This window comes from Myxocyprinus asiaticus, chromosome 33 (assembly GCF_019703515.2).
Source record: "Myxocyprinus asiaticus isolate MX2 ecotype Aquarium Trade chromosome 33, UBuf_Myxa_2, whole genome shotgun sequence".
In the NCBI taxonomy this organism is placed as follows: domain Eukaryota; kingdom Metazoa; phylum Chordata; class Actinopteri; order Cypriniformes; family Catostomidae; genus Myxocyprinus; species Myxocyprinus asiaticus.
Genome location: NC_059376.1, coordinates 23,412,255 through 23,426,977, shown reverse-complemented (window position 1 = coordinate 23,426,977; position 14,723 = coordinate 23,412,255). Strand labels below are relative to the sequence as shown.

The window sequence follows — 14,723 nt, the reverse complement described above, 5'->3', positions numbered from 1 at the left end:
TTCAGAGTAAATCATGGTTAAAACCCTTTGCAATACCTTGTGCATCTCTAATTACTCCATACTTGGAAGTGAGAGAGAGAGATTCTTGCATTGTTAAAGGAATAGTTCACCCAAAAAAGAACATTCAGTCATCATTTACTCACCCTCATTTAGTTCCAAACAGTATGTCTTTTTTTTTTTCTTCTGTTAAACACCACAGGAGAAGTTTAGCAGAATGTCCAAGCTGTTTTCTTCCATACAATGAAGGCAGAAGGGGACCAAGCATTGTCGAGCTCCAAAAAGGACCAAAAAAAAAAAAAGCACCATACTATACATTTTGTCCATATGACTTGTGCTCTTTATTCCAAGTCTTCTGAAGCCATATGGTGGTTTTGTATAAGAAACAGAATGAAATTTAAGACGTTATTTACTGGAAATCTTGTTTGACAGCAGTGCTCACCATTTACTTTAATTGTACGGAAAAGAGGAACTTGGACATTCTGCTTTGAATAACTCCTTTTGTGTTCCACAAAAAAGAATGTCATACAGGTTTGTAATGACATGAAGGTGATTTCATTAAGACATTCTCATTTATTAAGTCCTTCATCCTTTTCTTGCCTCAAGTGTTTAATCTAGGACAGACAGATGGAAAAGTCACTCATATGCTGCTTTACAGCTTGGGCTAAAGACCCAGCTCTCTTTCCTGTGTGTGTATGCAACTGTGACCAAAACCTCTCTAGAGGTCCTCCATGGCACTGCACAGATAAAGTGCCTCTTGTTAAACCGATATAATTAAATATTCCCCACAGGCAGGGATTTGGAGGAGGCTACATCCTGCCTTTTTACTGCATGCATCGCTCAGGACATGACCTTTTTATGGCATCAGTTAGAATCAATTTGTGAGTTGGAAGTGCATGCAAAAGTAAATTCAAACTGGACGCACAAAAAATGCATTAAGATGTTATAAGTAAGGGCTCGGTATGGCACACGAGTGATACGATTGCAATAAAATGGATATGTATTTATTTTGTTTAGTTGTTTACCTTCCTCTTGCAGTGATCCTTCCTCATCGTCATAATGTTTGTTTTATTTTGTTGTAAGCAATTTAGAAGCCAAAATGTCCAAATGATACATATAGCACTTGTCCAGTTTGTCGCACAAGTAATCATGCACACATGTAGTTAGGTCTATATTTTTATTGTTTTTTGCTCTCAGAATTATTTTTTTGTATAAGTGAGATGTTACTGCGAATAACATTTTAAAATTAGGATCTCCACAGAATAAGACAATGGCAAATTCAAGATTTTCAACTTTGAAAACATGATTCTTAAAGGAAAAGTTCACCCAAAAATGAAGATTCCCTCATCATTCACTCACAGCCATGCCATCCTAGATGTGTATGAATTTTCTTTCTTCTACCGGACACAAGCAAACATTTTTAGAAGATTATCTCAGCTCTGTAGGTCCATACAATGCAAGTGAATGGTGACCAATATTTTGAAACTCACAGAAAGGCAGCATAAAGTAATTCATAAGACTCCAGTGGTTTAATCCATGTCTTCTGAATAGACTTTGGATGAGAACAGCCCAAAATAATAATCTTGACATCAGCAGTCTCCTTGGCGATCATGATTTTGAGCTCGATTACACTTCCTAGCTCCATCTAGCGCACTGCGCATGTGTCAGGCACTAGGAAGTGTAATTGAGCTTGAAATCATGATGGTGCCTAGAGACAGCAATGAGTTATGCTTTGGGCTGTTCTCACCCAAAAACAATTGGATCGCCTCAGAAGACATGCTTTAAACCACTGGAGTCTTATGGATTACTTTTATGCTGCATTTATGTGTGTTTTTGAGTTTCAACATTTTGGTCACCATTCACTTGCATTTTATGGACCTATAGAGCTGAGATATTCTTCTTAAAATCTTTGTGTGTGTTCTGCAGAAGAAAGAATGAGGGTGAGTATATGATGAGAGAATTTTCATTTTTGGGTGAACTATTCCTGTAACATTTCACATACAAAACACTTTGATGATGATGGTCTCAAAATTAAACATGACACAGTGATTTACAAGAAAAAAAATGGCACTTCATGTGATAGTTCATCCAAAAAGAAAATTCCATTTCATGAAAATTCTGTGACTGTGGCAAAATTTATCCAAAACAAAATTATGTTCATTACACATATAACTGCAGTTTCGAGGTGAAATGTCTTCCTACTTGCACAAAGATAAAAATTCTAGTTAGTCACTCTTTTTATGCTTTCATTACCAGGCAGAAATAAGCTTTCTTTACACAAACACATCAGACATTGACAACAGCTCCCTTGAGATGTTTATGTAATATGAACAAAAGGAGTGCATTCAAACCAAAGCCACAAAGCTTTGAACAACAAGGTCTCAAAGTATGTGACATTGAAGCTCATTATCCCCTCTACTGATCTCTCATGAAGGGTTCCGAACTCACGCACATTGTGTCCAGCTTCCTTTATGCCAATGCTTTCTACTCTAGTATTTCTGTAGAGGAAAGCTCTAGTTTTCAGGGGACGCAGGTACTTTTTGGTTGTTCGTTGAGGGCATATTCAGCTCCTGGGCCTTGCAGTCCTCCTCTGCTGCCCTTTAAGCTGTGGTCCCCCCTCCCCCAGCCTCACATAATGGATGCTGACAGCACAAGGTCGTGGTAAAGTGCCTGCTAGTTCAGGTGAAGTTTATGGAGGAGAGTGAAACCACGGCACAAAAAGCACACCTCCACCTCTCAACGGCAGCAGTTTTACACCCACACAGAAGGCTGCAGATTCAAACTGGGGGCGACGGCTTGAAAAACACAGACTGACTTTTTAAAGAGTATTTGTGTGTGCTTTGTATATAGGATCCTGGGAGAGAAGAGAACCAGTTCCTGCATCAGCAACTGAAGGAGAAAGATGAACTGATTCTTCGACTGCAGGCAGAGTTGGTGAGGAAACTCAAAAATTTCAAATTCTCAAGATAACACCTCCTCAAGTTTCATAACCAAAGCAGCACCTGTCTTTTGAGAGACTTGTAAGAGCCCTCAGGAGGCTTTACAATCAGAACAAGCTCAATTGCTCCATTGTCATTGGGATATCCAAATTTTATGCATTTTTCTGTTGAACAAGGACAGTTTGCATTGTACAACATTAAGTTCCAGTCTTCCAATCTAATTGAAGAAGTGCCATTCAAAGAGTGCTGATAGTTAGTATAACAGCACTGGGACACTTCAGTGCTTTGAGTTTGTTCAAAAAAACTAGAAAAAATAACTAGGCCATATTGTGTCTAAAATGCAAGTTACTCGATTTTAAAAGAATGGTTTATATTCTTATTTTTTATAGTAATAATTTACTCACCCTCATGTCTTTTAAATCTTTTATGACTTTCTGTCTTGTGCAGAACACAAATGAAGATGTTTTAAAGGGGTCATGACATACTCTTATATTTTATTTATATATATATAACACCCAATACGTTGCATTCGAATACATTAAACTGCCCACTCAAGCACAGCAGCGCCATAAACTTTCAAACAGTCATGACATTGGAAATATTTGTGAATTAAACTGTTTACTTACGGTTTTGCATCGGATCCAGTAGAGTTTTAACTGCCGTATCTTTAATAATGCTCATTCAGTAACAGTTCCTTTGCAAAACTTGAATCATATTTTGACTGGTTCACAAGCAATCCATGCTGAACTGAGCCAAAAACACATACATTACAATCCACGCTGAAATTTTCTGAATACGCAAATGTAATACAATCCATTGTGATTTTTGGTGCTTCAACAGCCAAAGCAGAGATGCTGGTCTTCACATCTCACATCGTCCATGTTTGTTTACACACAGAATGGCATGTGTTTATCCCAGTCAGTGGCAGCAGCAGAATGAGATGCGTTTTTAAAGGTTGCACTTGTACAGCTCTTAAAACTTGGTGCACATCACTGGAAATGCATCAGAACGATCAAAGACATCCATCTAGTGCATGTTTTTAACAATTAAAAAAACACAGATGGGTGCAAAAATGATCCAGGGCACCTCCAAAACAGCAAGAAAAAGCACAGCTGTTGTAACTTGACATCTTTTAAAAGCATGTGAGATGAATGATAACGGTCAAAGCCATTCATCTAGTACATGTTTATGTAGAAAAACATTTACATCCAGATAGGCACATGAAGGTGTCCTGTGTAAGTCCCCTTAAAAATGTAGATAAATCTCCCATTAAAGGCTCTCTCTCCTCTTCACCTGTGTGATTGAGCACAAGTGGGCGGTGCCAAGGGTACAATGACAAAAAAAATCTGTTGATGTCTTGCTGAAGAGGCAGTCGTATGCAGATGTATTTGGTCCTTGTGACGTCATAAGTTACACAAATTCCAAATGAGCCATTTTTGAAGCTTGGATTTAATAAATGCTCCTTTTCTATTAAAGAGGAAGTTTTGAGTTCTGAAACTTACAGTATGTTTTTATAGTACAATGACCTCTTATGTCGAAAGATCAAGGGAAATTTGATTCCTCATGTCATGACCCCTATAATGAATATCCTGGTCCATCTGTTCAGTACAATGGCAGATGATAGTGACTCAGTTTAAAGTGAAAAAAAAAGGACCCAACAGTATAAAAAAAATGGCCTATGTAACTTGTACATAATATTCTGAGTCTTCTGAAGTCACACAATACGTTTGGCGAGAAACAACCCATGAGAAACTTTGTTCATTAAAACATCTCCTTTTGTGTTCCACATTAGAAATTAAATCATGAGGGTAGAGTAAATTGTGACAGAATTTGTTTTTGTTTTTTTCATGGGGTAATCTACTTCTTGTTTTTAAGACTGTTGTATAAGAGCAATATTTCAGTCACAGTCGTGTTGTTGTACTGAATATCAACACTGTTGCTTGGGTGATATTGCTTAATTAACATTGTTTAGTTTCATACCCCTCCCCTCTCCCAAGGCTCTTATCAAGAAGTTGTGCCACTCAGCAGTTTCCTTTCAAATTTTAATGATATTTGATAGACTCACTTAATGTGCAGTAAACAGCTTGTTGCATGCTTTACATGCACTGTGAGACACATAATGTTCCCAGTCCTTGCAGCAAAAGGAGACACAAGTGAAGGAGAAATATGACAGCTCTATCTCAGATTTATAGACTAGTGGTCTTGTAGAGAGGGATGGGATGGTGTGATAGGCATGGAGGATGGGGTAGGATGAATAAAAATTACAGAGGGCACTAAAGAGGCTGTAAAAGCAAAAGGACAAACAAAGCTCATACAAACCACGAATATTATTTACTATGTGTATGTCTTCTAGCATTTAGAACTACTGTTCCCTGCCTAGATGAGAGGAATGATTGCTCAAGACTAGGGTTGGGAATCGAGAAATCATTCTTATTCTGAACTGGTACTATTTTTAAAATGAAAACCAGAACTGATGTTTGGTTCTGTTAATGGTTCTTGAGCATCTACATTCAAATAATTTACTCATGCCTTTCAAAACTTGTATGACTTTATTTCTTATGCAGAACACAAACGGAAATGTTTAATGAATATCCCGGTCCATCAATACAAAGGCAGATGATCGTAAATTCTTGCATCTATGCGGACAGAACACCGTACTAAAATAATATGACAGCATTTCCAGTACCACTACTGAATCTACAGCACCATGACAAATTAAGTTGTTTTAGCTGGGAAATCATACAAAAATCACATCTTTCTGATTGGTTGCATGCAGCAACATAATACAGCATGACTAGTGTAGTCTAGTTTGCAAAAAAGTTACATTTATTTAATTGGTTCTTTTTAATTAATTGCTCACAAATCAGTCTCTGTCTCATGAGATATCTGTTTGAATCAATCTGATGGCTCACTCACTGAATCAGTTAGAGCGGATCTTGACTTATTCAATGAACAGCAAGACTTGAGATGAACCTAGAACTGTCATTGTTTGTGTGTAAACTTAAATCGGTGTAGTTAAAGATTAACATTTAGAACAGTGCTTAATTGTAATAAATTGTTCTTCAATTAAAAAAAAAAGACATGTAGCCAAAAATAGTATTGTTGTTGTATAGCTTCATTAGAATTAACAATCATTAAAGAGCCAGAATCGTTAGACGGAATCGGAACCAGAATCATTATATTTCTTAAGATTCCCATCCCTACTCAACACTTAACATTTCAGCTGCAGCACTGCATACATTTACATGTTTTCTAGACTTATAGATGGCTTTCTAGATTTTCAGTGAAAAGATTGCAAGTTTGCATTGATGTTTTGTGAATTTTTTTTTTTTTTTTTTTTTTTTTTTTTTTCTGAATTCAGAAAATTTGCTCCCAGTAGTGTTCAGCACATCTCTGAAGGTCACAGTTCTTTTTCTCAGAGAAAACAGTTTGTTGATAACACAGTGCTCCCTACAGTTGCTCAAATCCAAAATAAACCAATGTTTCAAAGTTCATGTGTGATGTGGGTTTCAGCCAGAGGGACTCCTATGGTGACTTTATATAATGTAAGACAAATATACTCTGAATTTACTGAACTCATTAAGGAACATATGTTTAAACCTGCATAATGTGGCATCTGATTGACGAAATCGTGATCAAAAGTATATTTGGTCATTGACATCATCACTTTACAGACTCTGCCACCCACAAACCTCTGCTTTATTTTTAGGAGTGTAAAAAATACTCATTGGTGAAACTGGCAGCCTGCTGGCTAGGCTCGTCTTTGTCAATTTTTACTGTCTGTATTGAATGTTATGAAGTATGGCTGCCCTAAATTTTGCTGCAGTAGTCTGCCATTCTGCCACATCCGAGAGGGGGATTAAGGCTGTTTGATATTCAAAGTCGGGACTCAACATTTTCTGATGATAAAGCTGATATGAATATAATCCAAATTTTTTTATGCTATACTTTGGTTTTATTTTATACATCCTTTTTCTTAACAGGACACCACCCGTGCTGCTCAGAAATCTCTTTGCCAAAAAACTGACAAAACCACTCAGACTGATTTCTTATTCTCAGAGGTGAGTACCCATTAAAGAACTGTACAAGAGCTCCCGACAACATTGCTAATGTTCAGAGGTCACTGAGCTGTGTCTAGTTTTTCTAATTGAATACAGGTTCCCACATCTGTTTTTTTTAATTTTTTTATTTCACTGACTTTAATGGCAGAAGGCACTGAAATTTGATTTCACATCATGAGCTAGTGGTTTTTGGAGAGTGTGGTTTCATTTGGTGTGGAGCAGTGGTTCCCCATGGTACTTCAGCCAGTTCGAGGGGGGATTTTGATTTCGTTTGTTAAACCCATAAAACGGAAATTACAATTTCAAAACATTAAAATAATTAAACTCGATTAATGTCATGATATTTTGGTAGTTAACACATTCAGTTCCTTTTTAAGGCAAGAAAGCAATGCAAACAAAAAGTTGACAAAAAGTTCTGTCAATCTGTTTGTGAGACACTTGTAGCTGTATATACACCCATATAGCCTATAGTATATAAAGGCTGCACAGAGGTACCTGGAATTTTTTTTTATTTTTTATTTTTTTTCTACTCAGTATTTGTGTCTTGTTTTTCAGTGAAAATGTCTCAATATCTTTAAAAAAAGATAATTTGACTTACCAAATGGGGTAAAAAATAGAAACATAAAGGGAAAACAAATTTATATTTATTTCCCCATTGGCAAATATTGTTTTCTTGTTGTAATACATTTTAATAAATATGTGTTACTAAATTTTGTTAGATTTCTCTGAAAAAAAAACCTAAAGGACTTAAAATACCAGCTATTTTTAGGGATTTGAACTGGTAAATGAAACAAAAATACTGAATAAAAAAATTCTGTTTTCTTTTACTTGATTAAAAGGGCTGTCAATTTAACGCATTTATTTAGTGTGATTAATTATATAAAAATAAAGTGTTAAAAAAATTAACGCATTAATCAAATTCTAGAATAAAAGTACAAATTTTCCTACCATACGAGCAATTCAAGTATGAAGTACATCTGTTTTTACGAGCCGTGTCGAAGCATCACAACAGACATCACAAGCAGCGCAGCCACAAAATGAGAACCGCTCACTTAGTAGGAAGCACAACAGGTGTGCGAAGCATCCTAAAAAAAGCAGCGTTTATGACGCTGAATACCAGTGAGATGCTCCAAACATGTCCGTCATGTGAGGCACGCACATGTACCGTACATAGAACGAGAATTAAAAAACGTGCAGATGGAACGCATACTTTGAGAACTGGACACATTGACTAACTCTATGCAAAACAGATTGCGTTCAACTGTAGTCTTGTTCAATGAAATGAGAATAAAACAAACAATATATTGAGTTCTTAAGCCTCTTTTTGTATTGTCTAATCAATGCTTTATTCATCGGCCACAATAATGCAATTTATTTAAAACTGAATTTCAATCCGTATTATATATTTAGAGGGTGTGCCCAACGTGCATGCCCTACGTAAGCCCTGTGTATTATATTTATAAATATTTGAATAATAATGCATTATTTATATGAATTATCTTTATTTAAGGGCCTTTCTCAGCAAATAAAGATGTATGTGATTGCAATTAATTTGATTAATTAATCGGCATGTCGTAATTAATTCTGTTACATTTTTTTTCAAGTGACAGCCCTAGATTAAAGATAATGCTAAATGATATCCAGTATAGTACGAGTTAAAATAACCCCATTTCTGGTTTGGTGGCTTTAGCACTTTAAGGACAAAAAAGTTTAGGAAACACTGATGTAGACATATATTTTAACAACTATATTTGGAATGAAATGTAGGTGCTTGCTTGTTCCCACAGGCGCCTCTTAATGGTGCACAAACAACAAATGATGATGCTATATTATAGTGAGTCAGCAAGCTGTGTTCATTTAAGCACATCAAACTTTAAATGACTCATTAACAGAGATTAATGCAACTGAGAGATTAAAGCATCAGAGACATTTACAAAACCCAGTCAGTAAACTTTTTTTAAACAATTTGGAATACTTACAAGAAGGCAGAAGTACATTTGATGGTTTGATGAAAAAGCTATTTGCACACACTTAATAGATTCCCCCCCCCCCCCGGCTCATAAATCTCTTTGGAATTTTTAAAGTTCTTTCAGCATTTGTGGTATTTGTGATGAGCATATTAACATTTTAATAAATTGAATTTGTTAGTTCACTGATGGTTAAGAAGAACGATTTCTTTCAAGATATCTGTCATATTTTACGTCCCAGGGGTAGAGTGGCTTGACAGTGGCCACATCAGTATGCATCTAGTCCCTTTTTTATTTTGAAATGGCTTTTAGTTGGACACGTGTGGAGACATGGTCCATTTTTTCCCCCTGGCATTTAACATCTCTCCAGACATTGTGCCTTGTATTATAGCTAATATGTGTATGTGATTTGAATCCAGATGGCTTTTTTCAAATTGCTTGACAATCCATTCTGATTCTATAGCGCCACTACTAATGTGCTGCCGTTCCATCAGACCTCAGCGTTGAATGCTGTTGATGAAAAGTGCTCTTAAAGTTGAAATATTAGAGTGCTCATTATATAGCTGTTTCATTAGATAAGCGTCATTTACGCAGTAAGCCAGCATCTTTTTTGCTGTGATGCCAAAAACAGCCAGCGTGGAAATGATCGTGTGGGAGGATGTAGGTGGATCTTCCTGTCTACCTCAGATGTGGCGGCAACGGATGAGCACAGAGAGGAACTGCACATGCACACGCACAAGACCCTCAGGCTTTCTGAATGCAACACACACCATCATTCTTTCCCCCCCGCTCAGCATGCGAGTTGAGTTTAGCATTTCCACCCTGCCCTATGTAGACTACGCCGCTATATGGGTTACCACATTGAGGACACGCAAATATCTGAAAGTGTGTCTACAAGTGGGTCAGCTATTTCGAAGGCTACTTCAACTGGAGGAGGTCATCTGTTTCCTTTTTTTCTCCTCGTTCTCCTCTTTCTTTCGTCTTTTTTTTTCTGGAGCACCCTGCTTCTCTCTCCAGCTGAGCTAATTAGCTGAAAGGGAGAGGAAGAAAGGCTTTGGTGCCCTCTGTTGAGTCACAGTGCACCAGAGGGCCAGACTGACATCTTTCGGACATGCTGGATCCTCTGTGTTTTTTGCTGCCATTGTCTCACAAAAACTTCTCAAGTCCTCTCTGTCTCTACTGGCCTGACGCACAGCAGGCAGGAGCAGGTTCATGAGGAGGGGTTCCTGTTAGGACAAAGAGACACAGCTAGATGGACAAGGGCCAGCCTGCTCATCTGTCCAAGAGAATGAGAAATGATGCGTAGTACTGCAGAATTATGTATAATGCTCTGAAGCGCACTGCTGAAACTCTTATTAGCTGAGTAATACATTCATATAGAATTCAACACATTTGCCACGTTCCCGCAGCACTGTTTTAGTCTAGTTTTAGAGTGCTAAATACAATTATTTCTCACACAGTTTGGTTATCAACAAGAGTGACAACCACATTTTATATCAAAATGACTTTTTAAAATGTTCATGTTTAGTTCAGGTGATCTGTTCTGTGTTAACGAAACCGCACTGGACAACGAGATGTTGGTCACGTCATACAGTGGGATAGCCACTCTGCACTGCACACCTACTTGTTCCAATAACTCACTGAACTGTGTGTCATCCGAAGGTCTTAGATCCAGTTGCTGTCTTTATGGATCTGATGAGCTGCTCCTATCAGTTTTGTGGTCTGGGCACAACCCAAATCCTGCACTCTACACTCTGTTATAAATAAATTAAAAGTATCTGAAGCCACTTAAGGTTGTTTTGATGGATGAACTAGTTCCTTGATTGCACGTTTTTATTAATAACATTGCTTCAATTGTAGTGAGACTTTCTGGAGTTCTGGAAGTTGCCTTCTTTTACATTTACTTTAGTCTCTGTTACTATGGTTACAGGCATTGTGGCTATCGCAAGAAATAAAGGGGCTTGACTTTGGCTATTTATACAGACAGTATTCAAACCATTCCTGTAAGCTGTTGTATGAGCAGGACAATTCGAGAGCCACACCTGTTAGTAAATACGGTTGTCATTCCATACATTGACTATGTGAACGTAGCCGTAGATTTAATAAGCCAGTGTCATGGTCACCTCAAAATTTGATGAAAGACCTTTTCTTTTGATTCCATAAGAAGCCTGACTGCACTGTTATGTCTGTTTACTCTGCTTTATTATGCTGGTTTAAGCCAGTTAATATTAAGCTCTGCCCTGCTCACTGCCGCTCAGCTATTTAAATGAAGAAGCACTTAAGCGCTCATTTACTCTGGCATTCCTCCCATCCGTAGCAGAGGTATGAAGGTTTATGGATTAGCTTCTGTTTTTTTTTTTTTTTTTTTTTGTGTGTGTTATTTCCCTTCTGGTCATAAATCTTTTTTATCAGTCATCATCAGTCTTTTTTATAGAATTGACAGTTCTTATTGAAATACTTGAATATTTAGCCAAATGGAAACCCCTTCCAGACAGAATAAGTCGGGTTTGAAGCTTGATGCCCAAACGGTTGGATCTGTACCAGTGAGCGAGATTGATCAGTGGTCAGCTCCATATAGCTAGAGGACACCTGTTAATGGAACACACTGGACATCACCCACTGCTCTGTTTTTCAGCTCTCCTTGCCAGGCCTGCTGAGAGGCTTGTTTCCTGCTTGTTTCATGAGGACCTAAATAATTTCATGCATCACTTTATTTTTCAATTCATTTTGGCTTGCTTATTTATTTATTTAGATTCATTTTGATTAGGGGTCGCCCTGTCTCACAGAGTCATGCTGCAGCCCATTGTTAGTGTTACTGCATTAAAAAAATATATAATTGAGGGTGATGATGTGTATTTTAAAAACTGATGATGTATTTGCCTCATCTTTACCCAGTTAGTGCTGTTTATAATGTATGTGCTGTCTAGCAGTTTGAGAGGTTTGACTTCCTCCATAATACTTTTTACTAGAATGTTCTCTGTAGAATTCAAATGGGTCACACGAGTTTTGTGCTTTCCACCGGCTGCCGCAATATTGAGTGAAGCGCGACTGAATCATGCAAGTTTCGCTCTGCGCTGTTCCAGAGCTCTGGCAATCTTATCTCTGGTATGCATTGCGGTGGTGCACACGAAAGCACGCTTCATTCCCCTCACACAGATGCACATGTAAGTTATGAGAGGCTTGATTACCATTAAATTTCCTTCGGCAGCAGCTCTGAGTCGTCTGACATTAACAGAATTTTCATTGCAGGAAAAACCCTGAAAAAACATCACACCGCCAAAGTGGTAAGTAAGAGTGACAGACTTACCCGCCATGGCCGATTTTTACCCACATTTGGCGGGTTGGCGGGTGTTAATTTTAAACACTGAGTGTTATGTAATTTAAGCTGTGGGAACACTGCAGTCTGCGCCTGCCCTTGGCACTCTGCAAACCCCATGTACTTGCTCCTGGGAGGAAATGGCCCAGGGTGATTAGGCTTCTGAATAGGGAAGTCATTCTTCATGATGGTTTTACCTTAACCTATCAACTTTTACTGCCTTATCTGTCTCTGAATTTGGCAGCATTGTAAACATCGCCAATGGATTTAGTGACCTGGAGAGAAGTTAGATAAACTTGGGCCAGCGCATTAATGAGACACGGTAAATAGGTGAGGTGAATTAATGATGTGTATACAATTCCAGATTGAAGTTCAAGGCTTTCCTTGCTGGCCAAGTTGTCTGTTGTTCCTGTGTATGTGTTTTGTGTGGTTGTTGACAAACTGTGCTCCAAAGATATATGCTTTGCTTTCAGGGCCATGCTTTAGTCAGCGCACCTGCCGTTTCCTAATGTAGGAGGCCATGTGAGTTGTGTTCGCTCATTGTGTTGTGGTCACTCGTGGTGTTTCCACCTAAGCATGGGATGCTGTTGTGCCACCCAGGGTTTGGCAACTGGTCTACACACCCTCTTTCTTTCTGTATGGTCTAGGGCTGAAATGATTAGTCAAAGTTATCGATAATGTTGATGATAAAAAATTGACAGACAAACATTTTCGTTGTCAAATAGCCGTTTGATCTCATTTAACACAACATTAGCTAATTTGAAATGCTAATGATGACGCAGGAGAGCAGCACTTCAGCTCGCATTTGATTGAGGAGAGGAAGAAAACCACTCACAGCCCAGACACATTCCAAACTTTCCAAACAGATTAAGGTGATGTATATCGCAGAGTATGAGGGAATTATAATACAAAAATGCAAAATAAGTAAATACAGAAGCAGTGCGGTCATGACATTAAATAAAGCAGAGCCGTACTTGGCATTCCGCTCAAGCAAACTTGCCTGTCAGAGCATCTAAGAAGGATACACCCCGGCGTTATGTCTTTAATGCATCCTTTATTAAAGTTCAAATAATAAGGAAGTGGTTTGTATAAATAAGCACAAACTCTGAAACTGACATTTCTCTATGCCTTCAGAGCCGCCTATATGAGTCGCATGAAAAACAGCGTGAGAGTGTTTCAGTTTTTCTCCCGGCTAATACACTGTCTCGTGCGGAGACACTCATCCCTTGCGCGCGCTTGCTGCAGCTACGTTATAACGTGATGGATCGCGATATAGTGGATTATAATATATGTCACAGTGTGTATCTTATCGTGAAAAAAATCTGTGATACGCGGCACTATTAAGAAGAGAGAGTTTGTTTTTTGTGAGATAAAGATGGATCGAAATCAAGTGAACAAAAAGGTGAGAGAGTGTAGTCTTACCCCATTTTATACAATGCAAAAACATTTTTTTTCCAATATAAATATCTAAAACTCCTTACGTACATTTACTTTAGGAGCTATTCTACAGAAGATAAAAATGTTATTGGCGAATGTTGAATATAATATTTAATATTTTAATATTATAAAATATCTAAAAATCCTTAAAACAAGATACATTTACCTGAGAAGCAACATATAAGATATTTAGACTTGTTTCAGAGAATGTATCTTGAATATAAATATATTTTGTCTTTACTGCACTGGCAGAAGTGTAAACAAGTGAAAAAATACACTTGTATACAAAATACACTTATAGGCCTATTCAAGATACATTCTCTGAAAGCAAGTCTGAATGTCTTCTAAGTTGATTCTTTTGATTGGTCGCAGAAAAAAACTCCAGAAAACTGACGAACACCGCATTACCGCTGATTGGATGCTAGGTGGTACTATGGGGTAATTTTCTTTAAGCAGGGTTAGGGTTAAGCCTACACAATAAAGCAAGACACCTTGATTTCAAACTTTGAACTTTGAATTTTTAGCTCAAATAAATAAAAAATAAATGAAACTGGAAAAAAAATTAGTGCAATTAAAATGTGTGTTGTTCAACTTTTTGAAAGATGGCTTTGCAACAGTTGTCAACATCTCTCTGGCAAAGAACCAACTTCATTTGTGCATTCTCTACCAGTTGGGTATTTCGTTGTCTGGGAAAATACATCATGTGTGTGAATAAATTTGTTTTGTTCCCTCCTTCACGATATATATATATATATATATATATATATATATATATATATAATATATATATAAATAAATATATTGCAATATCCAATTACATCGGCAACCCCCGGGCTGAGGGATCGGTGAATATTCTTGCTTTAGTGATTTTGCATTGAAAATTAAATGAATTTATTAAAAAACGAAAAACTTAAATCAAATACAATTTCTAAATTCAATTTGCACTCCAAACGAAATGAAAAAGCAAATAAAATAATGAAGTGATAAAAGAATAATATATATATAT

At 37.3% G+C, this 14,723-nt stretch overlaps 1 protein-coding gene across 2 annotated transcripts in view; it reads left to right on the top strand.

Moving 5' to 3' along the window:
- The window catches only part of LOC127424244 (serine-rich coiled-coil domain-containing protein 1-like), a 121,876-nt gene that overhangs the window by 55,436 nt on the left and 51,717 nt on the right, over positions 1-14,723 (top strand). For both annotated transcript variants that reach the window (XM_051669249.1, XM_051669250.1), the window contains exons 8-9: positions 2,848-2,931; positions 6,920-6,997. In XM_051669249.1, the coding sequence (XP_051525209.1) occupies positions 2,848-2,931; positions 6,920-6,997 (162 nt within the window). The remainder of the gene's footprint in view (positions 1-2,847; positions 2,932-6,919; positions 6,998-14,723) is intronic.